General features: G+C 45.6%; 1 protein-coding gene across 8 annotated transcripts in view; it reads right to left on the bottom strand.

Annotated features, from left to right (window-relative positions):
* The window catches only part of LOC104670588 (cyclic AMP-dependent transcription factor ATF-7), a 130,923-nt gene that overhangs the window by 26,681 nt on the left and 78,124 nt on the right, over positions 1-26,118 (bottom strand). For 4 of the 8 annotated variants that reach the window (XR_004059502.1, XM_030938427.1, XM_030938428.1 and 1 more), the window contains 4 exons: positions 21,311-21,407; positions 11,719-11,870; positions 4,729-4,866; positions 845-1,002 (listed from right to left, as the gene is read on the bottom strand). Coding sequence is in view for 7 of the 8 variants with exons in the window: in XM_030938427.1 (XP_030794287.1) it covers positions 845-1,002; positions 4,729-4,866; positions 11,719-11,870; positions 21,311-21,407 (545 nt within the window). In the remaining variant the exon portion in view is untranslated. Of the gene's footprint in view, positions 1-844; positions 1,003-4,728; positions 4,867-11,718; positions 11,871-21,310; positions 21,408-22,585; positions 22,608-23,559; positions 23,694-26,118 lie in introns of those variants that run through there. The other 4 variants (XM_010373890.2, XM_010373892.2, XM_030938430.1 and 1 more) reach the window with 3 other exon arrangements.

The raw sequence follows: 26,118 nt of genomic DNA, 5'->3' as shown, positions 1-26,118 counted from the left end.
TACCTCCTATAATTACAGAAGATTTTCCAGTCTTCTCTAGTTAGCGAAGGTATAAGGCAGCATGGTAAAAATCTTGACACCCTCATGTGGGAAGGCAGGGAATCCTATTCAACTTACCTTACAGATGGAGAAAAATGGCAACATCTTTATACTTTGCAAATTAAGCAAACTCAAATCGTAGAAAGCTAATCCTATTAAAGGGTTTAGAACAATTAAATATCCCTACCACTGGCTAGCCTTGGGAAAGGGGGAGTTGGATCAAAGTCGTCATTTTGCAAAACTGAATTAGGTCACATGATGGCCAAATCTGAACGTTTCTCTTGTTCCTTTCCATGACTTGCTCTACCCTGCCTCAAAAAGAAGCTGTCTCTTTTTATTTTTCCTAGTGGGTCCAGAGAACAATAAGCTCTAAGAATCTGAATCCTGACAACAGCCTCTTAACCCATGGGTACCATGCCAGGAGTGAAAACAAACAAGACAAATAAAATTAGAGATGGCAAAGACCAAGAACCCTAACTGGAACTGAGGAGACTTAATGGGTTTCAGTGTTTCATTCAGCAGTACCCCAACAGACTTCTATAGGGTGTGGTTTCCACACCATAATGAACTTCTAATGTTTTAAGAGCTCCTCTTTTTAGATTAAAGAAGTATTACCCCCAAATAAATATTTTGCTTGTCTATTAAAAAGGTAAAGAAGATTCTGTTTATGGGGGAAAATTTTGAGAGATAATCTCAGTGACTTATTTTCCTTGAGTACTGAAAAACTGTCTCAGTTTTATCAACTAGTTTCATGTAATGGAAAGAAATGCAGCCTTCACTATTTCTCCCTGCTCTCTGTACTTACCCCATTTGCCTGTTGGATGGTGGAGCCTGTGTGATGACAGAGGTTGGGGAGGGAAGGGTTGGATGAAGTGGATCATAGCCCAAGTGGAGAGGCAGAGAGCCAGGACGTACAATGGTGGGTGTGGGGGTAGAGATCAGAACAGGCTTTGGGGCAACCTCCTGGGGAGAAGAAACCAACAGATCACAAAATGCTTTAAGGTGTGCTTATAGGGAAATATATAGATGGTAACATCTAGTACAAATTTATTGGAAAGAGCATTAGAGCCATTCATTAAATCATGATCTGATTCCATCAGGATCAGGGACCCATAACTCACTCATCCATTCAGGAGAAATGGTGTATTAAGATCTCTTGGCCATCTCCCCCTTCAGAGACAATGGCTACATAAATAAGATGACAGCTGGAATATCACTTGAAATCTTTGAAGCAGCACTGTAGTACCATATAAATTCTAGAGACTGTTACAATTTTTCACAATCTAGATACTCTCATTCCAAACTCGATGCCAAGTGTCCTCTGAACTTCAATGGGAAAAGGCAGGTATACTGGTGACAAGGCAACCCAATATCGCCAATATACCTCTTTTTTTTTTTTTTTTTTTTTTTTTTTTGAGATGGAGTCTCGCTCTGTCGCCCAGACTGGAGTGCAGTGGCCGGATCTCAGCTCACTGCAAGCTCCGCCTCCCGGGTTTACGCCATTCTCCTGCCTCAGCCTCCCGAGTAGCTGGGACTACAGGTGCCGCCACCACGCCCGGCTAGTTTTTTGTATTTTTAGTAGAGATGGGGTTTCACCGTGTTAGCCAGGATGGTCTCGATCTCCTGACCTCGTGATCCGCCCGTCTCGGCCTCCCAAAGTGCTGGGATTACAGGCTTGAGCCACCGCGCCCGGCCTAATATACCTCTTAAAAAAGGGCTATAGAAGTTTGGATAATGATCATACTGTAATAAAACAAACTGCTCTCATTGTTAACTTCTTTAACTTTTTTTTTTTTTTTTTTTTTTTTTTTTGAGATAAGAGTCTCGCTCTGTCGCCCAGGCTGGAGTGCAGTGGCACAATCTTGGCTCACTGCAACCTCTGCCTCCCGGGTTCAGGTGATTCTCCTGCCTCAGCCTCCCGAGTAGCTGGAATTATAAGCACCTACTACTATGCCCAGTTAATTTTTGTAGTTTCAGTAGAGATGGGGTTTCACCATCTTGGCCAGGCTGGTCTTGAACTCCTGGCCTCATGATCCACCTGCCTTGGCCTACCAAAGTGCTGGGATTACAGGCGTGAGCCACCGCACCCGGCCTCACTGTTAACTTCTTAAGATGTCAGACTGCCAGTGGTCATAATGGCCTTGAGAGCATCTCTAGACAGTCTCTAGGACTTTGTTGCTGATGAAAAAGGGAGGAGAGAGGCGGAGGAGGTTGCAGTGAGCTGAGATGGTGCCATTGCACTCCAGCCTGGTGACAGAGAAAGACTCCGTCTCAAAAACAAAAAAAAGATAAAAAGAAAAGGGGAGGAGATGGGATGGTTGTAATGTTTATGAGAGGACAGATTTGTGAAGTTATCAAGCCAAATTTGGAGGGAAGTAACATGAGGTACAGACGCTCTATCCATAGTGGATGTTAAAATTAATAACCACTGGCAGAGTAGTAGAGATTGAAAGGAGGAGGAAGTATGAGGGGGTTTCTGAGGTTCTAATAAAATATTTTTGATCTAGGTGCTGGTTATACAGGCTACTGACTTCGTGAAAATTCAGTAAGTTATATAATTACAATTTATATACTTTTCTGTACATGTACTATATTTCAATAAATGTATTAGAAATAGTACATGAAAGTACTTCCTTTAAAAAGAATAGTAGGACGCCTAGTAGATACTTTCTTTAAATCACTTCCCTGTAGGATTACATTTTTTTCTAAACTGTTTGATGTCCAATTTATGAATTATGTGAATTTTTCTTTTTTTTTTTGAGACAGAGTCTCGCTCTGCCGCCCAGGCTGGAGTGCAGTGGCCGGATCTCAGCTCACTGCAGGCTCCGCCTCCCAGGTTCACGCCATTCTCCTGCCTCAGCCTCCCGAGTAGCTGGGACTACAGGCGCCCGCCACCTCGCCCGGCTAGTTTTTTGTATTTTTTAGTAGACAGGGTTTCACTGTGTTAGCCAGGATGGTCTTGATCTCCTGACCTCGTGATCCGCTGGTCTCGGCCTCCCAAAGTGCTGGGATTACAGGCTTGAGCCACCGCGCCCGGCCTATGTGAATTTTTCTTTCTCACTTATTAATTGAAGTATAACATACAGTGATGTGCATTAAAGTCATAACAACAAAATGACTTTTAGGCTGGGTGCGGTGCTCACATCTGTAATCCCAGCACTTTGGGAGGCTGAAGCAAGAGAATTGCTTGAGCCTGGGAGGCAGACATTGCAGTGAGCTGAGATTGCACCACTGCATTCCAGCCTGGGCATCAGAGCGAGACTATGTCTCAAAAGAAAAAAAAAACAAGATGACTTATTACAGATGTAAAATCAGGATACAGACCATTTCCAGCACCCCATAAAGTTCTATGTCCCTTTCCAATCCACACCATTCCTTCACAGGAGGTAAACTCTATCCTGAGTTCTATCATCGTCAAACAGTTTTGCCTCTTCTTGAATTATACAGTATGTACTTTTGTGTATGACTTTTTTGTTGTTGTTGGATATGTTTGTGGGATTCCCTCACATTGCTATGTAATTATCAGTTTACTTTTTTTTTTTTTTTTGAGACAGACTCTTGCTCTGTCACTCAGGCTGGAGTGCGATGGTGCAATCTTGGCTCACTGAAACCTCAGCCTCCTGGGTTCAAGCAATTCTCCTATCTCAGCCTCCCGAGTAGCTCGGATTACAGGCACACGCCACCACACCTAGCTAATTTTTGTATTTTTGGTAAAGACGGGGTTTCACCATGTTAGCCAGGCTGGTCTCGAACTCCTGGCCTCAAGTGATTCCACCGCCTCGGCCTCCCAAAGTGCTGGGATTACAGGCATGAGCCACCGTGCCCAGCTGATTTTTGGCTATTAAGAATACAATTGCTGGCCGGGACGCGGTAGCTCACTCCTATAACCCCAGCACTTTGGGAGGCCGAGGCGGGCAGATCACCTGAGGTCAGGAGTTCAAGACAAACGTGGTGAAACCCCATCTCTACTAAAAGTACAAAATTAGCCGGGCATGGTGGCATGCACCTGTAGTCCCAGCTACTTGGGAGGCTAAGGCAGAGAATCGCTCAAACCCAGGAGGCAGAGGTTGCAGTGAGCCAAGATCAGGCCATTGCACTCCAGCCTGGGCAACAGAGCAAGACTCTGTCTCAAAAAAATAAAAATAAAATAAAATAAATAAAATAAATAAAAAAGAATACAATTGCTAGGAACATTCTAACATACTTCTTTTGGTAGACATATGCACTAATTTCTCTTCTATATAGACTTATAAATGGAATTGCTGGGAAAGAGAATAGGTATAATTCATAGAAATCTTCTAAATAACATTCCTTTAAATACAGTCAGTCCTCCTATAACACATACTTTTTTTTTTTCTTGAGACAGTCTCACTCTGTTGCCCAGGCTGGGGTGCAGTGGAGCAATCACAGCTCACTGCAGCCTCGACTTCCAGGGCTTAAGTGATCCTCCCACCTCATCCTCTCGAGTAGTTGGAACTACAGGAATGCTCCACCACGCCCAGGTAATTTATGGATTTTAAGTGGAGATGGGGTTTCTTTATCCATGTTGCCCAGGCTGGTCTTGAATTTCTGAGCTCAAGTGATTCTACCATCTTGGTCTCCTGAATAGTTAGGACACACTATTTATATAATTAATGAATCAAAGCTTTATCAATTAACATTTGAGATGACCTTTGGTAGAGAATTTACCTTCTCCTTCAGTGGTGGGGAACAGGGACTAGAGGAAGGGCTATCAGGTGGGGATGAGTCTACCTCCACGGGCTCTTCTTCTTTGATTTTGATGTCTGGTGTGGAAGGTAGAGACATGTCAAGGGGCCCAGCAGCAACCTGTTGTGAAAGAAAAATGAACAGAGTTTAACCCTATGATTCCTTTCAGGTTGAATCTATATCTTCCCATTTCCAAGACAAGGGAATATGCTTCTAAGAAGTTCAGCTCTTGTTCAAAGCACTGAACTGCATATCAAAGAAATGTGGGCCCTTTATGTTTGTTTTGTTTTGTTTTTTGAGGCGTTGTTTCGATCTTTTTTTTTTTTTGAGATGGAGTTTCGCTCTTGTTGTCCAGGCTGGAGTGCAATGGCACGATCTCAGCTCACCACAACCTCCGCCTCCTGGGTTCAAGCGATTCTCCTGCCTCAGCCTCCCCAGCAGCTGGGATTACAGCCACATGCCACCATGCCCGGCTAATTTTGTATTTTTAGTAGAGGCGGGGTTTTTCCATGATGGTCAGGCTGGTCTCGAACTCCCAACCTCAGGTGATCCGCCTGCCTCGGCCTCCCAAAGTGCTGGGATTACAGGCGTGAGCCACCATGCCTGGCCTGTAGTTTCGATCTTGTTGCCCAGGCTAGAGTGCAATGGCATGATCTTAGCTCACTGCAACCTCCACCTCCCGAGTTCAAGCGATTCTCCCACCTCAGCCTCCCGAGTAGCTGGGATTACAGGCGTGAGCTACCACACCTGGCCAAGAAATGTGGGCCCCTTATATTTTATGTACAATTCTGGCCAAATCATTTTGTCAGTAATTCTCAGGGCTTCTGTTTCCCCAACCATAAGATGAAGATAATACCTACTTCACCAATGGTAAGCAAATATTTATAAAGACCTGAAAAAGTGCTCGCTTCGGCAGCACATATATAATAAAGACCTGAAAAAAAAGATGTCATTTAAATCCATGCAAATATTATAATATTTTTCAGGAAATCAAAATGATTCCTGAATCTGCTGGCCACTGGAGAGCTGTGAACACTTTCTCTGCCAACAAGGATGACTAGATTACCCAATTACCAAAGGCAAACAAAGACAAACTGGCTATTCAAGTACTGCAAACCAGATAGGAAAGGTATTTTCTGGGGAACTCACCATGCTTGATGGTGATCTCATCCCAAAATCTGCTACTGGATGTATCAGGTAGATAAGGGTTTTGGGGTAACAAAGAAAAGAAAGGCTGATCTTCTGATTGGTGAAATAAATGAGTCTTGGGAGCAAGACTGGAGAAAACCAGAAAGGAAAGAGAGCACTTTCCTGGCAGTGATGCAATCACCTCACAGAACTGTGGAGCTGTAAATGGCCTTGTAGGGAACAATAAACCATCTGAGATAATGGCCTTGACACTCCTTGACAGGAGCGTTGGCATTGCAGTTGTTTCATAACAAAGTGGATCCTTTGTTCTATCTATCCCATATCCCAGGCTTCTTGGTGAAGCAACTGCTTGTTTCAAGATCTTCCCTTGCTACCTTAATTCTCAGAAACCTTCTTGATAGCTAGCTGAGTAAATTAAAGATAATGTGGTATCTACTACATTAGAGAAGGTAGTAGTGGTTCTTTTTCCCCAATCTGAGGAGGGTGAGTAACAGCAAAGGTGGCTTCATTTCTGCCTCATTTTTTCTACATTGCTGTCAGGTCCAATTTAGCTAATTCTGAGATCTCTTAAGTCAGAGATTAGTGGGAAGGAGAAGGCTCTAAGTAAATACAACGATAGATTTGAAATCCTCTAGGGCATCTCCTAGCAAAGCTGTGGTTCAGGCAAGTTCCGCTTCTGGAGACTCTTCCACTAAGCCTGTACTTCTCATTAAAGGGAAGTAAAGACCACTCCTGTACAGGCAGGAGGAAACACCAAGGAATGCCCAGTGAGGAAAGGGCTGACTAACTATGAACTAGTCTCCTGGAAGTGTCAACTGAGCTAAAATGGCAATGAAAAAGACTTGAAGCTTTTTATGGGATGCTAATTTTCTTGAATTTGCCTATAGTAAATTGGGTATAAAATCCCTCATAGGCCAAGCGTGGTGACTCTTGCCTGTAATGTCAACACTTTGGGAGGTCAAGGTGGGAGGATCACCTGAGGCCAGAAATTCTAGACCAGCCTGGGCAACATAGCAAAACCCTCTTGCCAGGTGTGGTGGCTCACGCCTGTAATCTCAGCACTTTGGGAATTCGAGGTGGGAGGATAGCTTGAGCCCAGGAGTTTGAGATCAGCCTGGGCAACATAGTGAAACCCTGTTTCTATGAAAATAAATTAGTCAGGCATGGTGGTATGTGCCTGTAGTCCCACCTACTTGGGAGGCTGAGGTGAGAGAACTGCTTAAGCTCAAGAGGTGGAGGCTGCAGTGAGCCATGATTCTACCACTGCACTGTAGTCTAGGAGACGGAGCAAGATCCTGTCAATGAATGAATGAAAAAGAATGATGAGAAGACTGTGGCTACTTCTGCCATTGGAAAGTAGAACTACAAGACCAGGTATGGTGGCTCACGCTTGTGATCTCAGCACCTTGGGAAGCTGAGACTGGTGGATCTCTTGAGCCCTGGAGTTCAAGACCAGTGTGGGCAACAACGCAAAACTTTGTCTCTAAAAATAAATACAAAAATTAGCTGGGTGTGGTGATGCCCATAGTCCATTACTCCAGGGACTGAAGTGGGAGGATCACTTGAGCCTGGGAGTTTGAGGTTGCAAGCACCACTGCACTCTGACCTGGGCAACAGAGTGAGGCTCTGTCTCAAAAAAAAAAAAAAGGCCGGGCGCGGTGGCTCAAGCCTGTAATTCCAGCACTTTGGGAGGCTGAGACGGGCAGATCACGAGGTCAGGAGATCAAGACTATCCTGGCTAACACGGTGAAACCCCGTCTCTACTAAAAAAATACAAAAAACTAGCCGGGCGAGGTGGCGGGCACCTGTAGTCCCAGCTACTCGGGAGGCTGAGGCAGGAAATGGCGTGAACCCGGGAGGCGGAGCTTGCAGTGAGCTGAGATCCGGCCACTGCAGTCCAGCCTGGGCGACAGAGCGAGACTCCGTCTCAAAAAAAAAAAAAGAAAAAAGAGGCCGGGTGCAGTGGCTCATGTTTGTAATCCCAGCACTTTGGGAGGCTGAGGTGGGTGGATCATGAGGTCAAGAGTTCAAGACCAGCCAAGCCAACATGGTGAAACCCTGTCTCTACTAAAAATACAAAAATTAGCCAGGTATGGTGGCACGGACCCGTAGTCCCAGCTACTTGGGAGGCTGAGGCAGGATAATCACTTGAACTCAGGAGGCGGAGGTTGCAGTGAGCCATCACGATTGCGCCACTGCACTCTACCTGGATGACAGAGGGAGACTCCGTCTCAAAAAGAAGAAAAAAAGAAAGAAAAAGTAGAACTACAAATATATGCTACTGAGTTTCCCCGCTGCATTAATTTATTTAAAGACACGGTCTGGGCCAGGCGCAGTGGCTCATGCCTGTAATCCCAGCACTTTAGGAGGCTGAGGTGGACAGATTGCTTGAGCTCAGGAGTTGGAGACCAGCCTGGGCAACATGGCAAAACCCTGACTCTACTAAAAATACAAAAAAATTAGCCAGGCGTAGTGGCATGCATCTGTAATCCCAGGTACTCAGGAGGCTGAGGCAGGAGAATTGCTTGAACCTGTGAGGTGGAAGTTGCAGAGCCGAGATTGCGCCACCACACTCCAGCTGGGGTAACAGAGGGAGACTCTGTTTCAAAAAATAAAAAAATAAAATAAAATAAAATAAAATAAAGACAGGGTGTTGTTCCACTGCCCAGGCTGGAGTGCAGTGGTTCAATCATGGCTAACTGCAGCCTTGACCTCCTAGGCTCAGCCTCCCAAGTAGCCAGGATCATAGGCGTGTGCTACCACACTCAGCTGGTTTTTAAATTTTTTGTAGAGATAAGTCTCACCATGCTGCCCAAGGCTGGTGTTGAACTCCTGAGTTCCAGCAATCCTCCCATTGTGGCCTCCCTAAGCACTGGGATCACAGGTATGAACCACCATGCCTTGTGCAGTCCACTTTCTGTTAGTTTGAGGGAGATAGCATAAAAAGAAACTCAGAAATCTATGGAACTTGGAAATAACTCCAGTGATAAAGACACTATCTTGCTTTCTTACCACTTAAACTGGATGGAAAAGTCATATATAACTATCTGGATTTACCTGTTACGCCCTCTTAGAAGGAAAGAGCCCCCAGGGAACTTCTTCTTAAATATAGGGAAAAATAGAAGTGGTTCCAGCTATTCTATATTCTGATAGGATCCCATGACTCACTATACCATGCAATTGTGAGGTTAATGTGTTTATATATATACGTTTTGGGATAGAGATATTGGAATCTTTTATGATTCCAGAAAATCAGGAACACAGACTTGATTTTAAAAATAGTGGCCGGGCGTGGTGGCTCAAGCCTGTAATCCCAGCACTTTGGGAGGCCGAGACGGGTGGATCACGAGGTCAGGAGATTGAGACCATCCTGGCTAACACGGTGAAACCCCGTCTCTACTAAAAATACAAAAACTAGCCAGGCGAGGTGGCGGGCGCCTGTAGTCCCAGCTACTCGGGAGGCTGAGGCAGGAGAATGGCGTAAACCCGGGAGGCGGAGCTTGCAGTGAGCTGAGATCTGGCCACTGCACTCCAGTCCCGGCGACACAGCGAGACTCCGCCTCAAAAAAAAAAAAAAAAAAAAAAAAAAAAAAAAAAAAAAAAAAAAAAATAGTGATTGCCGGGCGCGGTGGCTCATGCCTGTAATCCCAGCACTTTGGGAGGCCGAGGCGGGCGGATCACGAGGTCAGGAGATCGAGACCATCCTGGCTAACACAGTGAAACCCCGTCTCTACCGAAAATACAAAAAATTAGCCGGGCATGGTGGCGGGCGCCTGTAGTCCCAGCTACTCGGGAGTCTGAGGCAGGAGAATGGTGTGAACCCAGGAGGCCGAGCTTGCAGTAAGCCGAGATTGCGCCACTGCACTCCAGCCTGGGCGACAGAGCGAGACTCCGTCTCAAAAAAAAAAAAAAATAGTGACCAATAACCTAGAATTCTAATTCTAAAGTAAAATTTGATCTTTGCATTTTTCTTTTTCCCCCAAGCCCCTTATTCCATGGGAACTATCTCCCTTTAACTCTGCTTCTTCGAGTATTTCCTCTGGTCTTCCAAACTAAGGGATTCTCTAGGGATCTGGACTATATAAAGGCTAAAATCAGAGAATCATAGCGCCTCAGGATTAGAAGGGATTCTGGCATTTTAATCCCCTCTACAATACCTCTACTAAGTGGCCTACATATAATTGAACATGTTTTGTGAGAGCTTCCACCCAGTGGTCCTACTTCTACCTTTGGGCCACATGGAATAAATGCAACCCCTCTTTTAATGAATACTTTTGAAGACTGCAATTTGTTCACACTAAATCTCTTTTCCAACCAAAATTTCCTCAATTTCTTTCTTTCTTTTTTTTGAGACAAAGTCTCACTCTGTTGCCCAGGCTGGAGTGCAGTGGCACGATCTCGACTCACTGCAACCTCCGCCTCCCGGGTTCAAGCGATTCTCCTGTCTCAGCCCCCTGAGTACCTATGATTACAGGCGTATGCCACCATGCCTGGCTAAATTTTGTATTTTTAGTAGAGACGGGGTTTCACCACGTTGGTCAGGCTGGTCTCGAACTCCTGACCTTGTGATCCGCTTGCCTTGGCCTTCCAAAGTGCTGGGATTATGGCCATGAGTCACTGTGCCTGGCCCTTTTTTTTTTTTTTTTTTTTTTTTTTTTAAGAGATAGTGTCTCCGGGCCAGGTGCAGTGGCTCACACCTGTAATCCCAGCCCTTTGGGAGGCCGAGATGGGCAGATCATGAGGTCAGGAGATCAAGACCATCCTGGCTAACACGGTGAAACCCCGTCTCTACTAAAAATACAAAAAAATTATCCGGGTGTGGTGGTGGGTTCCTATAGTCCCAGCTACTCGAGAGGGTGAGGCAGGAGAATGGCGTGAACCTGGGAGGTGGAGCTTGCAGTGAGCTGAGATCGCGCCACTGCACTCCAGCCTGGGCGACAGAGCAAGAATCTGTCTAAAAAAAAAAAATATATATATATATATATATATATATATATATGGTCTCACTCTGTCACCCAGGCTGGAGCGCAGTAGTGCAATCATCGCTCACTGCAGCCTTGATCTCCTGGGTTCAAGCAGTCTTCCTGCTTCAGTCTCCCGAGTAGCTAGGACTACAGGCATGCACCACCATGCCTGATGAATCTTTAAAACTGTTTTTGTAAACATGGAGGTCCTGCTATTGCCAAGGCTGGTCTTGAACTCCTGAAACGCTGGCCTCCCAAAGTGCTGGGATTACAGGCATGAGCCAATGTGATTGGCCACTCGATTTCTTTAAAAGTTCCTGAAGTAACATAGTTTCTAGTTCTTTCACCGTCCTGGTTGATCTCCTTTGAAAGATAGTAAGAACATCCTTATCTTTAATACTTTGAATAAAAGTAGAAAGCTACTTAAACGCAAAAACCACATATACTGAAACAAAGAAGAGTGGAAATTTGATAAATGTTTATTGACTTGCTGATTCAAAAAAACAGTGCAGCTGAGAAGTCTGATCAGCTCAGGAAAGAGTGGGATTTGGCAACGAATATGTTATCTAACAAAATCTGAGTAATTTGTCACCTTTTAACATCTTCAACATATTTATAATATAAATATTTTTTAAAAAACAGATTATTAAACTAATACTCCCCTGGAAGAACAAGAGGACTAATTTTCAGTGACAACAGACTTGTGCTGATCCATCATCTGGAACTCCTAAAGACCTGAATGGCTGACTGGGATTAGTGACTACTATCTGGTTTTACTCTACTAAGCCCATGATTTTGTGTTTTAACCAATTAAGAACATTATCCCAAAGCACAATGAAAATAGCCTAGGTCTGAATACCACCAGTTTTTTGGCAACAGTCCTGCTTCTTGCCTTTTTCTCATCCTCATCTGCAGCTTTCTTGAATTCATGTTCAAAGGAGCTAGCTAGTTCATTGAAGAGTCCCACCTCCTCACAGTTCTTCAGGAATCTAGTTGGAGTAGGAGTTTGATCTGTAGATGTGAAAGAAAAGGAAACTGTTTTAGTTTTGATCTGAAATTAAAACTTGATATTAAATAGTATATAGATAATGCATTTGTACTTTTTGATTGGGAGATAGAGTCTTTGTGTTAGGGCAAATTTGCTTTAATGGAGCTCTAGTAGGTGAAGGCTGGTGCTAGGCCACCAGAGGGTGTCTGTGTTGTGTTGCCTCAAAGCCAGCAGGGGGAAGACAGAACAGCGTTTTGTTGTGTGACTATCCATGTACCCACTTTTCTCTCAGTGCTAGTTTTACCACGTTTACCTCCAACCAAACCAAACTACCCACACAGGTGACACAGATTTGAAAACCAAGTATAGTTAAGCAATGTTTTATTTTGTAAACTTACTCCCTGCTAGCTAGGTCTGAAGTGAGCAGAAAAAGCAGATGGATGTCAAAATCTGATGAGAAGAAACTGAGGATCAGATGGTTGAGTTTGCTGACTAAAGCTACCAAGTAAGAAATAGTGCCTTGTCTTTCAGTGGTCACTAAGGTAATAATGGTCTGTTACCTTCTGAAGGATTCCAGGCAAATCTAGGGGCTGAGGAGTAAGACAGCAAGATCATGAGCTGGAAAAGGAAACTGCAAACAATAGACCTAATTTCACAGAGACCTAGGCCCAGAGCAAGTTCCCGAAACCAGGATATTTGGATTTAGTTTTGCCAGCCCAAATATGCCCACAGGGGCTGCACGAATCTCCTCAACACTATGCCTCTGCCCTTGGGAAGAGAAAGGCTCTTGGTAAACCATTGGAACTTTTTTTTTTTGAGACGGAGTCTCGCTCTGTCACCCAGGCTGGAGTGCAGTGGCCAGATCTCAGCTCACTGCAAGCTCCGCCTCCTGGGTTCACGCCATTCTCCTGCCTCAGCCTCCCGAGTAGCTGGGACTACAGGCGCCGCCACCTCGCCCGGCTAGTTTTTTTTTTTTGTATTTTTAGTAGAGACGGGGTTTCACCGGGTTAGCCAGGATGGTCTCGATCTCCTGACCTCGTGATCCGCCCGTCTCGGCCTCCCAAAGTGCTGGGATTACAGGCTTGAGCCACCACGCCCGGCCCACCATTGGAACTTTTTAAGCAACCTGAATTTTACATTTGAGCTTCTCCCTCCCAATCCTGCTTCTTTAGACCTGAATCTTGTTCACAGATCCTAACTCTATTATGATAGCTTTCCTTGGCATGCTACTTCAGGGATTCATCTCATACCCCAAACCACTAGAATGAATGACAAAAATAGAGAACAATGTTTAAATGATATTTTAAGGAGTGAGACCTGGGGTTAAAATCACCCCTTCTTGGCTGGGCGCAGTGGCTCACGCCTATAATCCCAGTACTTTAGGAGGCTGAGACGGGTGTATCACTTGAGGTCAGGTGTTTGAGACCACCCTGGCCAACGTGGTGAAACTCCGTCTCTACAAAAAATACAAAAATTAGGTGGGCATGGTGGCAGGCGCCTGTAGTCCCAGCTACTCAGGAGGCTGAGGCAGGAGAATCCCTTGAACCCAGGAGGTGGAGGCTGCAGTGAGCCGAGATTACTGCCACTGCACTCCAGCCTGGGCAACAGAGTGAGACTCTGTCTCAAAACAAACAAACAAACAAAATAGAAAAAAAAAAAAAACCCATACCCCTTCTAGCCTGATCAGTTGAAAATAGTACAGTGGGACTTTCCATGGAAACAGCACGATTTTTATAAAAAATTTAAACAAAACCTCTTCTGAATCAGAGTGTTTGGAAAAGTTACCACTACTTCTCAAAATAGTTTTAAAAGGTTCTCTGGCAGCTTTGGTTGGCTAACGATAAAGCCACTTTCCCTCCTTCCCTGGGTGAGTAGAAGTAATATCATCCTTTATGCTTAGAGAGTACTTTAATAAGGGCATACCCAAAATCACAACTCAAGTGGAACAGGAGGGGGCAGCTAAGGGCATGGCTATGGCAGAGGAGGGACTTTCAGACCTTTGATATGAGGCTCAAACAAACTTCTGCGCCCTGCTGTTCAAGCTCATTTCTGGTTTTTTAAAGGCTCCCCAGTGTTAAACCTAATTCCTCACTTTGCAGGTGGCCTCTAACTTTCAAATGGCTCTGGTTTGTGAACAAACAGACTGAAAATATATCAGAGAACCCTGAACCTGCTCTAACGAATCCTAAAAAAAAAATCAGTAAGTTTTTGTTTTGTTTTGTTTTGACACAGAGTTTCCCTCTTGCTGCCTAGGCTGGAGTGCAATGGATAGCTACTCTCAGCTCACCACAACCTCCGCCTCACCGCAACCTCTGCCTCCCGGGTTCAAGGGATTCTCCTGACCCAGCCTCCCGAGTAGCTGGGATTACAGGCATGCACCACTATGCCCAGCTAATTTTATATTTTTAGTAGAGACGGGGTTTCTCCATGTTGGTCAGGCTGGTCTCGAACTCTCGACCTCAGGTGATCCACTTGCCTCGGCCTCCCAAAGTGCTGGGATTACAGGCGTGAGCCACCGCGCCTAGCCAAAAAAATCAGTAAGTTTTTACTGAATACTCTCTATATGTTTTGGTGCTACATGCACACACTTGTGTATATGTTTGGGGGAGGGGAGGGATAGGAATATAGGAGTATTGCCCAGATTTAAGACATGGCTCTTAGGCTGGGGGTAGTAGCTAAGGCCTGCAATCCCGGCACTTTGGAAGGCCAAGGCAGGTAGATCCCCTCTTGAGCTCAGGAGTTCAAGACCAGCCTGGGCAACATGGTGAAACTCCATCTCTACAAAAAATACAAAAATTGGCTTGGTGCAGTGGCTCACACCTGTAATCCCAACGCTATGGGAGGCCAAGGCGAGTGGATCACCTGAGGTTGGGAGTTTGAGACCAACCTGACTGACATGGAGAAACCCTGTCTCTACTAAAAATACAAAATTAGCCAGGCATGGTGGTGCATGCCTATAATCCCAGCTACTTGGGAGGGTGAGGCAGGAGAATTGCTTAAACCTGGGAGGCAGATGTTGCGGTGAGCCGAGATTGCACCATTGAACTCCAGCTTGGGCAACGAGCGAAACTCCGTCTCAAAACAAAAAAAAAGAAAAAAGAAAAAAAAAACACAACAAAAATTAACCAGTGTGGTGGTACATGCCTGTGATCCTAGTTTTTTCAGAGACTGGCTTAAGCCTGGGAGGCAGAGGTTGCAGTAAGCCAAGATTGCGCCACTGCAGTCCACCCTAGTGAGAGAACCAGAACCTGTCTTAAAAAAACAAAAACAAAAACAAAAACAAAAACAGGAGAAAAAAGAAAACATGGCTTTTGGCTGTAGAAAATTAAGATGATAGGCTGGGCGCGGTGGCTCAAGCCTGTAATCCCAGCACTTTGGGAGGCCGAGGCGGGCGGATCACGAGGTCAGGAGATCGAGACCCTCCTGGCTAACACGGTGAAACCCCGTCTCTACTAAAAATACAAAAAAAAACTAGCCGGGCGCGTTGGCGGGCGCCTGTAGTCCCAGCTACTTGGAGGCTGAGGCGGGAGAATGGCGGGAACCCAGGAGGCGGAGCTTGCAGTGAGCTGAGATCCGGCCACTGCACTCCAGCCCGGGCGACAGAGCGAGACTCTGTCTCAGAAAAAAAAAAAAGAAAATTAAGATGATGTTTTCTTTTCTTTCCCAGGCTGGAGTGCAGTGGTGTGATCCTGGCTCACTGCAACCTCTACCTCCCAGGTTCATGTGATTCTCCTGCCTCAGCCTCCCAAGTAGCTGGGATTACAGGTGCATGCCACCATGCCCAGCCAATTTTTTGTACTTTTAGTAGAGACAGGGTTTCACCACGTTGGCCAGGCTGGTCTCAAACTCCTGACCTCAAGTGATCCACCTGCCTTGGCCTCCCACAGTGCTGGGATTACAGGCATGAGCCACCGCACCTGGCCTCTTTTTCTTTTTTTGAGACAAGATCTCACTTTGCCACCCAGGTTGGAGAGCAGTGGCACGATCTCGGCTCACTGCAACCTCCACCTCCCAGGCTCAAGTGATCCTCCCACCACAGCCTCCTGAGTAGCTGGGACTACAGGTAGGCGCCATGCCTAACTAATGTTTGTATTTTTTGTAGAGATGGGGTTTCACTATGTTGCCCAGGCTGGCTTTTTCTTTCTTTTTTTTTTTTTTTTGAGACAGAGTCTTGCTCTGTCGCCCAGGCTGGAGTGCAGTGGTGTGATCTCCGTTCACTGCAAGCTCCGCCTCCCAGGTTCACGCCATTCTCCTGCCTCAGCCTCCTGAGTAGCTGGGACTATAGGGACCTGCCCCATGCCTGGCTGATTTTTTGTATTTTTAGTAGAGACAGGATTTCACTGTGTTAGCCATGATGGTCTCAATCTCCTGACCTCATGATCCACCTGCCTCGGCCTCCCACAGTGCTGGGATTACAGGCGTGAGCCACCGCACCCAGCCTTCTTTTTTTTTTTGGAGACAGAGTCTCAGACTGTCACCTAGTCTGGATGCAGTGGTACAATTTTGGCTCACTGCAACCTCCGCCTCCCGGGATCAAGTGATTCCCCTGTCTCAGCCTCCCAAGTATCTGGGATTACAGGTGTGCACCACCAGGCCCAGCTAATTTTTGTATTTTTAGTAGAGATGGGGTTTTAGCATGTTGACCAGGATGGTCTTGAACTCCTGACCTCAAGTGATCCGCCCACCTCAGCCTCCCAAAGTGCTGGGATTACAGGTGTGAGCCACCACACTTGCCCATTTTCTTTTTTTCTTTTAAGAGACAGTCTTGCTCTGTCATCCAGGAGTGCAATGGCATGATCATAGCTCACTGAAACCTTGAACTCCTGGGCTCAAGCAATCTTTCTATCTCAGCCTCCCAAGTAGCTAGGACTACAGGTGTGCACCACCATGCTCGGCTAATTTTATGTATGTATATATGATGTATTTATTTTTAGATACAAAGTCTCACTCTGTTACCCAGGCTGGAGTGCAGTGGTATGATGATAGCTATGTATGTATATATGTATTTTTAAATACAGGGTCTCACTCTGTCGTCACCCAGGCTGAAGGCAGTGGCACAATCATAGCTCACTGCAGCCTTGAACTCCTGAATGCAATGATCTCCTACCTCAGCCTCCTGAGTAGCTGGGAGTACAGGCAAGTGCCACCATGCCTAGCTAAGTTTTTTTGGTAGAGAGGGGGCCTCATTGTGTGGCCCAGGATGCTCTCGGACTCCTGGCCTCAAGCAATCCTCCTGCCACTGTGTGAGCCACTGTGTCGCTAGGCCCCAGAGAACGTTTTCTTTTTTCTTCTTTCTTTATTCTTTTTTAGAAACAAGGTCTCCATTTGTCACCCAGGTTGGAATGCAGTGGCATGTTCATAGCTCACTATAACCTTGAACTTCTGGGTTCAAGTGATTCTCCTGCCTTAGACTCCCAAGTAGCTGGGACTACATGCATGTGCCACCACACCTGGCTAATTTTAAATTTTTTTCTAGAGATGGGATCTTGCTATGTTGCCCAGGCTGGCCTCTAACTCCTGGGCTCAAGTGATCCTCCCACCTGGGCCTCTCAAAGTACTGGGATTATAGGTGTCAGCCACAGTGCTCAGTTGAGAGTGCTTTCTAGTTGAGGAAATAAAACTAATATATGTGGAAAGCATCATAGTGTACAAAAATAAGTACTTGGCTGGGCATGGTGGCTCACGCCTCCCTGCACTTTGGAAGGCTGAGACGAGAGGGCTGCCTGAGGCGAGGAGTTCAAGACTAACTTGGGGAACAAAGCTAGAACCCATCTTTACAAAAAATAAAATAATTAGCTGGGTGTGGTGGTGCACATCTGTAGTCCCAGCTACTGGGGAGGGTGAGGTGGGAAGATGGCTTGAGTCCAAGAGTTTGAGGCTGCAGTAAGCTGTGATTGTGCCACTGCACTCCAGCCTGAGCAACAGAGTCTCTGTCTCCAAAAAATACCCACCAAAATGGCCGGGCACGGTGGCTCACGCCTGTAATCCCAGCACTTTGGGAGGCTGAGGCGGGCAGATCATGAGGTCAGAAGATCAAGACCATCCTGGCTAACACAGTGAAACCCCGTCTCTACTAAAAATACAGAAAAATTAGCTGGGAGGGGTGGTGGGCACCTGTAGTCCCAGCTACTCGGGAGGCTGAGGCAGAAGAATGGCGTGAATCTGGGAAGTGGAGCTTGCAGTGAGCCGAGACCACACCACTGCACTTGAGCCTGGGCGACAGAGCGAGACTCCGTCTCAAAAAAAAAAAAAAGAAAAAAAAAATACCCCCCAAAACACACAAAAAAATTAAAACTTGGGTGAATGCCATGGTGCTAGGTTATGAAGAGCCTGAAAATCCAGGTATAAATAGCCCTTTCTTTCTTTCTTTTCTTTTTTTTTTTTGAGACAGAGTTTTGCTCTTGTTGCCCAGGCTGGAGTGCAATGGCACAATCTTAGCTCACTGCAACCTCTGCCTCCTGAGTTCAAGTGATTCTCCTTCTTCAGCCTCCCAAGTATCTGGGATTACAACAGGTGTGCACCATCATGCCCGGCTAATTTTGTATTTTTTTGTTTTTGTTTTTTTGAGATGGAGTCTTGCTCTGTTGTCCAGGCTGGAGTGCAGTGGTGTGATCTCAGCTTACTGCAACCTTTGCCTCCTGAGTTCAAGCGATACTCCTGCTTCAGCCTGCTGAGTAGCTGGGACTACAGGTGCCTGCCACCACGCCTGGCTAATTTTTGTATTTTTAGTAGAGACGGGGTTTCACTATGTTGGCCAGGCTTGTCTCGAACTCCTGATCTTGTGATCTGCCTGCCTCAGCCTCCCAAAGTGCTGGAATTATGGGCGTGATCCACCATGCCCAGCTAATTTTATATTTTTAGTAGAGATGGGGTTTCACCATGTTAGTCAGACTGGTCTCGAACTCCTGACCTCAGGTGATCCACTTGCGTCAGCCTTCTAAAGTGCTGAAATTACAGGTGTGAACCACCACGTCCAGGCTTAAGTAGCTTTAAAGAGAAAAGGGCCCAGGGCAGTAGCTCACGCCTGTTATCCCAGCACTTTGGGAGGCCGAGGCAGGTGGATCATTTGAGGTCAGGAGTTCAAGACCAGCCTGGCCAACATGGTGAAACCCTGTCTCTACTAAAAATACAAAAATTAGCCGAGCGGTAGTGGCATGCGCTTATAATCCCAGCTACTCAGGAGACAGAGGCAGGAGAATTGCTTGAGCCTGGGAAGGGGAGGTTGCAGTGAGCCGGGATCACGCCACTGTACCCCAGTCTGGGCAACAGAGTGAGACCCCGTCTCAAAAAATAAATAAATAAATATAAATAAAGAGAAAATAGGAAAATAATGATAGATTTTTGACTTGACTAGAAGAGTAGAATTTAAGGAAGACTGGCTTTTCAATAGTATGTATGCAACATGGATTAGAATGAGAGACTAATCAAGGAGGCCAGCTAGGAGACTTTAGAGGAATCCAAGCATAAAGAAGGTGATGGTAGGGAGAATAGGAAGGAATAGAATAGAAAGAATTTGAAGAATAAAACAACTCAAGATTTTGAGATACTAATGAATAACAAAGGAGAAGGAGCTGGTTTAGGAGACAAGGAGGTTAAGTTCAGTCACTGACATAAAGACTTGAAAGACAGCCAAGTAAAAATGTTCACATAAGGGGTTGGGATACATATGACACACCAGGTCTTAAGTGGAGATGTGAGAATTACCAGCATAGATATATGATAGCTGAAGTCATGTGCAACAAGATGAGCATTCCAGAACTGAAAGCAAATAGTAACAGGAGAACACGTTTTCTCCTTGAGACCATCCTGGAGCGACTTCTCTTACCACCCCTGGAGACTTGGTGTAGACCCTTCCACCCATTTGGAATAACCTCTCCAACTTTATAACCTTGCCCCAAATTTACCTCTCAAATAAACTTCTTCTGATTAATTCTACTTAACATTAGCTCATTTAGTATTCATATTGTTTATAGTATTCACTTATACTTGTCTGTAAATACAATTTTTTTTATGAATATATTCCCTGAATTAATTATGTCTTACCTATATGTATACCCTATCCACTATTCCCTAAGATCTCTCCCAGGTTTCCCTTTTGCTTTTAGAGACAGGGTCTTGCTTTGTGGTCTAGGCTAGAGTGCAGTAGCATGGTCATAGCACACTATAACCTCAAACTCCTGGGCTCAAGCAATCTTCCCACCTCAGCCTCCCAAGTATATAGGACTATAGCCATGCATCATCACATTTAGCTAATTTTTAAACATGTTTTGTAGAGACAAGGTCTCTCTATGTTGCTCAGGCTGGTCTCGAACTCCCAGTCTCAGGCAATCCTCCTGCCTTGGCCTCCCAAAGCATTGGGATTATAAGCATGAGCCACCACACCTGACTTCCCCCCAGGTTTTCTTATGGATCATTGATGACAGTGTTCCCATTTATGTCCTTTTCCTAAGGATTACAAATCTACAAGCTCCTAGCAAACGTGCCTGGTGTATATAGTAGACATGAAATAAATATCTGCTGAATTAATGAGGAATAAGAGGCCTGTAAAGGCAAGTGGCAAGTCCCTTTCATCATGTATAGAAGTATGATGAGGGTTCTGTCTCTCCTTCTCCATGTCTATGGTAGCATTTTGGCCAGTAATACTTAGAGAAACTCTGTTTTATCTGAGTTATTATAGCTAATGTAATAACCACCAACTAAATACCCTAGGAATTAAATATTGAGTTAAGCTTGCTTAGATTGAGGTAAATCAGAACCTCTCATGGATCAAAAGAAAAAGCTCACTTTGGTTTGTATGTCTGTCTGGCTGAAAATGGTACAGCAGAATTGCTGCCTGGTTTGAGAGCAGTTGCTAAGAGGGCTCCCTTGAGAATGGCATATACAAGCAAGACAGTATCTAAAACAACTGCTGAGAGGTTCCAGATCACCCAAATTGGCTTAGAAAAGTCCCACTGACTAAATGTCTTGTTTGAGCTTTGGAAATGTGCCCTCAATGGTGTCTGGGTTAAGGGAAGTTGAATTTATGAACTGACAGTCTGCCTGCTGGAGGAAAGCTGACACCCAGTGGAAGAGAAGCAACCAGGCTAGGTTGGCTTTTTTTTGCATTCTTTTGTTCACCCCTTTGCTGTGGGTAGGGAAAATGTCAAAGGCATCTTTTGTCTGTAAATCTTTCAAAGTCTTAATAAACAGAAAGTAAGACGGTAATAGACTGAAAAAAACTGAGAGGAAACCTCAACACACCTACCCTCAAAAACCACAGAACACAATCTTGTTATTAAAAACAGAGTGGAGGGTACAATAGAAACTTGGGAGCTTTAAGTGTTCCTTTTTCCTGATTAAATGCAGATCACATAAGGGCTCTTAATGGGAGAAAGGGAGTACAGCTCCCAGTACATCTGGTCTCTGGTATTAATCTTAACTGCCTGGTGGTATCAAGGCACATGGCTTTTGGGGCAGCAAATACCTGCAATGATGACTGAGTCAGTTCGGGCTGGGCCAAATTTCAATGTCATCTCATGCTTGTGTTTATGAACTGCCAGGTGGTCCTCGTTTGTAAATCTCTGAAACAAAACAGAAATGGAGATGTGAAAAAACAAAAACCTGCTTCAGTGCCCTTTTAAAATGTCCTACCAAACATCTTGCAATGAGATTGGTCCCTGGAAAGAAGAACTGGAGAGGGAGAAAACACTGGAAGAGGAGAAAAGTTGGAGAAAAAAGGGTGCTGGAGGGCAGGGAGAAGAGGAGAAGGGGAAGACCACACCACCAACTGCTCTGTAATATCAGGTCCAAACAACAGAAGTGGACAGATTGTTGGTGAAGTGGGGTCCAAATAGGAGGCTCCAAATGAAAAAAACATTAAGGCAAACTCGTATTGAACAAAGGGAAACAATTTTTAATAATAATAATAAAGAGAAAAGGGAAGGGCTGGGCACTAGTTGGCCATCACAAAAACAGGAAATTGAGAATGAAGCCCTCCATGGTAGGGCTGAATTGGATTCTTTTATGAGGGGGCTAACAGGGAGATAAATTATGCAGGATTAGGAGAACCATTTAACTTCTTGGCCCCTACAGTGCTGCAGCAGGCGCCTGCATGGCTATTTGGCTTAGAGTTTTAATGAGCCAGGATGGAGCTGTAGAGGACCAAGGCCCAATGGCCAGTAATGGCACATACCAGCCCCATCGGCCAAATGCTGTCTCCCCTCATCGGGCAGCCCGCCTGGGCTCTATCAGCCATAAAAGGGCCAGCACAATGCTGATGACTATATAATGGTAGAATAAAAATGCCAGCAAAAAATATTTTTTTAGGGGTAGGGAGGAGCCTGTAGGTAGGATGAGGGAAGAGAAAGGGAGATGGTATAGAGATTTTATTTGTTTGGGATTTGGGTGAAAGGACAATAAAGAAAAGTGGGGTAAGTCTATCCAGTTTATGACTAAGTAAAATAGAGTTACTGGACAATAATTTATGCTCCAACCCCTTCTTAAAAGGGGGAGAGTGAAGGGAACAGATGAACAGCCGTAATTCAAAAAAATAATATTCTCAAAAGTCCCTTAGAGGCTCCTGGCCATACTCCTTCATTAAAACATGCCCGCAACACAGTTACAGCCTGGATGCTGCAGTTTTCCACAGCTCCTTCACAGTGAGGCTCTGAAACATGGTTCTATTTGCCTTTTTGCTTCTAAAAATGGTGACTGGTTAGTCCTCTCTTTTTACTTTCTTCATCACGTGTATACTCCTCACCAAATACTATACGTTTAGCCTCCTTTTCCACAGCTCTTCTTGACTGCAAACAAAATACACAGGAGTTGGCCTCATCCAGCTTCTACCTGTCAGGAAAGCAACACCAAACTGTTTCTACTACTTTATTTACCTGAATTTACAACTAAAGCCAATTTAAGATCCAAAATCCTAGGCTGGGCGCGATGGCTCATGCCTTTAATTGCAGCACTTTGGAAGGCTGAGGTGGACAGATTGCTTGAGCCCAGGAGTTCAACACCAGACTGGGTAATCTGGCAAAATCCCATTTCTATACAAACATTTTTTATTTTTATTTATTTATTTATTTTTGAGATGGGAGTCTTGCTCTGTTGCCCAGGCTGGAGTGCAGTGGCGCAATCTCCGCTCACTGCAACCTCTGCCGCCTAGGTGTAAGCAATTCTCCTGTCTCAGCCTCCTGAGTAGCTGGGACTACAGGCGCATGCCACCATTCCCGGCTAATTTTTGTAGTTTTTTTTTGTTTTTTTTTTTTGTTTTTTTTTGAGACAGAGTCTTGCTCTGTTGCCCAGGTTGGAGTGCAGTGGCGTGATCTTGGCTCACTGCAAGCTCCACCTCCCGGGTTCACGCCATTCTCCTGCCTCAGCCTCCCGAGTAGCTGGGACTACAGGTGCCTGCCACCACGCCGGGCTAATTTTTTTGTATTTTTACTAGAGACGGGGTTTCACCGTGTTAGCCAAGATGGTCTCAATCTCCTGACCTCGTGATCCGCCCGCCTTGGCCTCCCAAAGTGCTGGGATTACAGGCATGAGCCACTGCACCTGGCCAATTTTTGTATTTTCAGTAGAGATGGGGTTTCACCATATTGGTCAGGCTGGTCTTGAACTCCTGACCTCAGGTGATACACTCACCTCGGACTTCCAAAGTGCTGGGATTACAGGCATGAGCCACCATGCCCGCCACAGAGAATTTTTAAATTAGCTGGGTGTGGTGATGCTCACCTGTGTTCCAGCTACTCAGGAGGCTGAGGTGGGGGAAATCACTTGAGCCCAGGAGGTCGAGGCTGTAGCGAGCCGTGGTTACATCACCGTACTCCAGTGAGACCCTTTCTCAAAAAAGGAGTGGTGGCTCACTCCTGTAATCCCAGCACTTTGGGAGGTCTAGGCGGGTGGATCACTTGAGGTAAGGAGTTCAAGACCAGCATGACCAACATGGCGAAACCCCATCTCTACAAAAAACACAAAAATTAGCTGGGCATGGTGGTGGGTGCCTGTAATCCCAGCTACTTGGGAGACTGAGGCATGAGAATTGCTTGAACCCGGGAGGTGGAGTTTGCAGTGAGCCAAGATCCCACCACTGAGCTCCAGCCTGGGCGACAGAGCAAGACCCTGTCTTAAAAAAAAAAAAAAGCCTCAGTGGGTTTCTGATTGATCTAGGGCAAAACTGAATAAAATGTGGTAAAATTTAGCCAAGAACTTTAGTTTTCTCTATTGTTGGTAAACTCCAGGCACCATCTTTTTCAGTTACAGATGTTTCCGTAAGAAAAAAGTGGCCGGGTGCGGTGACTCATGCTTGTAATCCCAGCACTTTGGGAGGCTGAGGCAGGCGGATCACCTGAGGTCAGGAGTTCAAGACCAGACTGGCCAACATGGTAAAACCCCATCTCTACTAAAAATACAGAATTAGTCGGGCATGGTGGCACGTGCCTATACTCCTAGCTACGTAGGGGACTGGGGCTGAGGCAGGAGAATTGCTTGAAACAGGGAGGAGGAGGTTGCAGTGAGCCGAGACTACGCCACTGCACTCCAGCCTGGGCAACAACAGTGAAACTCCATTTCAAAAAAAAAAGAGTGAGGGTTTAGGGGAAGGAGAGAATAGTGTATGTATATATACATGTACATACACATATATATACACACACACATATACATATGTATATATATATTGTGTGTGTGTGTGTGTGTGAGACGGAGTCTTGTTCAGTTGCCCAGGCTGCAGTGCAGTAGTGCAATGGCACGATCTCAGCTCACAGCAACCTCCGTCTCCCGAGTTCAAGTGATTCTCCTGCTTCAGCATCCTGAGTAGCTGGGATTCCAGGCATGCGCCACCATGCCTGGCTAATTTTGTATTTTTGATAGAGAAGGGGTTTCTACATATTGGTCAGGCTGGTCTCGAACTCCCGACCCTCAGGTGATCCGCCTGCCTTGGCCTCCCAAAGTGCAGGGATTATAGATGTGAGCCACAGCGCACCCCCTTTTTTTTTTTTTTTTTTTGAGACAGAGTTTCGCTCTTGTTGCCCAGGCTGGAGTCCAATGGCACAATCTCGGCTCACTGCAACCTCCACCTCCCAGGTTTAGGTGATTCTCCTGTCTCAGCCTCCTGCATAGTTGGGATTACAGGTGCCTGCTACCACACTTGGCTAATTTTTGTATTTTTAGTAGAGATGGGGTTTCACCATGTTGGCCAGGCTGGTCTTGAACTCCCGACCTCAGGTGATCTGCCCACCTCGGCCTCCCAAAATGCTGGAATTACAGGTGTGAGCCACTGTACCCAGTCAAAAAATATAATTTTAAGGAGATACGACAAGTAGTAGATTATGCAGGGCTGTAAGTTTTCAAAATGTACTTATGTTGGCCGGCACAGTGGCCCGGCCTTTTTTTCATATATTTTTGAAAACCGTATTATAATATCATTAGTTTCCTTTGTAATCCTATGTATTTCATGAATTTAAAAATATTACTCTAGGCTGGGCATGGTGGCGCATGCCTGTAACCCTAGCACATTGGGAGGCCAAGGCAGGTGGATCGCTTGAGTGCAGGAGTTCGAGACCAGCCAGGGCAACATGGTGAAACCTATTTCTAATACAATTCTTTTTTTTTTTTTTTTTTTTTTTTTTGAGACGGAGTCTTGCTCTGTCGCCCAGGCTGGAGTGCAGTGGCCGGATCTCAGCTCACTGCAAGCTCCGCCTCCCGGGTTCACACTATTCTCCTGCCTCAGCCTCCGGAGTAGCTGGGACTACAGGCGCCCGCCACCTCGCCCGGCTAGTTTTTTTGTATTTTTTAGTAGAGACGGGGTTTCACCGTGTTAGCCAGGATGGTCTCGATCTCCTTGACCTCGTGATCCGCCCGTCTCGGCCTCCCAAAGTGCTGGGATTACAGGCTTGAGCTACCGCGCCTGGCCTCTAATGCAATTCTTATCTTAAATGCCTAGAAGGGAGAATAAAAGTTTACTGATGCTTTCTGTCAAAGTGATCGCCAGGCCAGGTGCAGAATGGCTTGAACCCAGGAGGTGGAGGTTGCAGTGAACAAAGGTCATGCCATTGCACTCCAGTCTGGGCAACAAGGGCAAGACTGTGTCTCAAAAAAACAAAAAAACTCCAAAGTGATTGCTAATCTGGCTATGTTTACATAGTCCTTATATTTTCTCTCATTTATTAAGAGTTAACACTTCAGAAATTCTCTAGAATACTGAGTCCCAGTTCTCCTGTCCTTGGCCACAGCTGGGGTGAGTGGGCCTAAGCCAGGGGGCTGTGGGTGCTTGGTGCACCCTCACTCATGGCA

Source organism: Rhinopithecus roxellana, chromosome 10 (assembly GCF_007565055.1).
Source record: "Rhinopithecus roxellana isolate Shanxi Qingling chromosome 10, ASM756505v1, whole genome shotgun sequence".
Taxonomy (NCBI): Eukaryota; Metazoa; Chordata; class Mammalia; order Primates; family Cercopithecidae; genus Rhinopithecus; species Rhinopithecus roxellana.
Note: the sequence above shows the minus strand (reverse complement) of the source record. Positions and strands in the feature narration are given on the sequence as shown.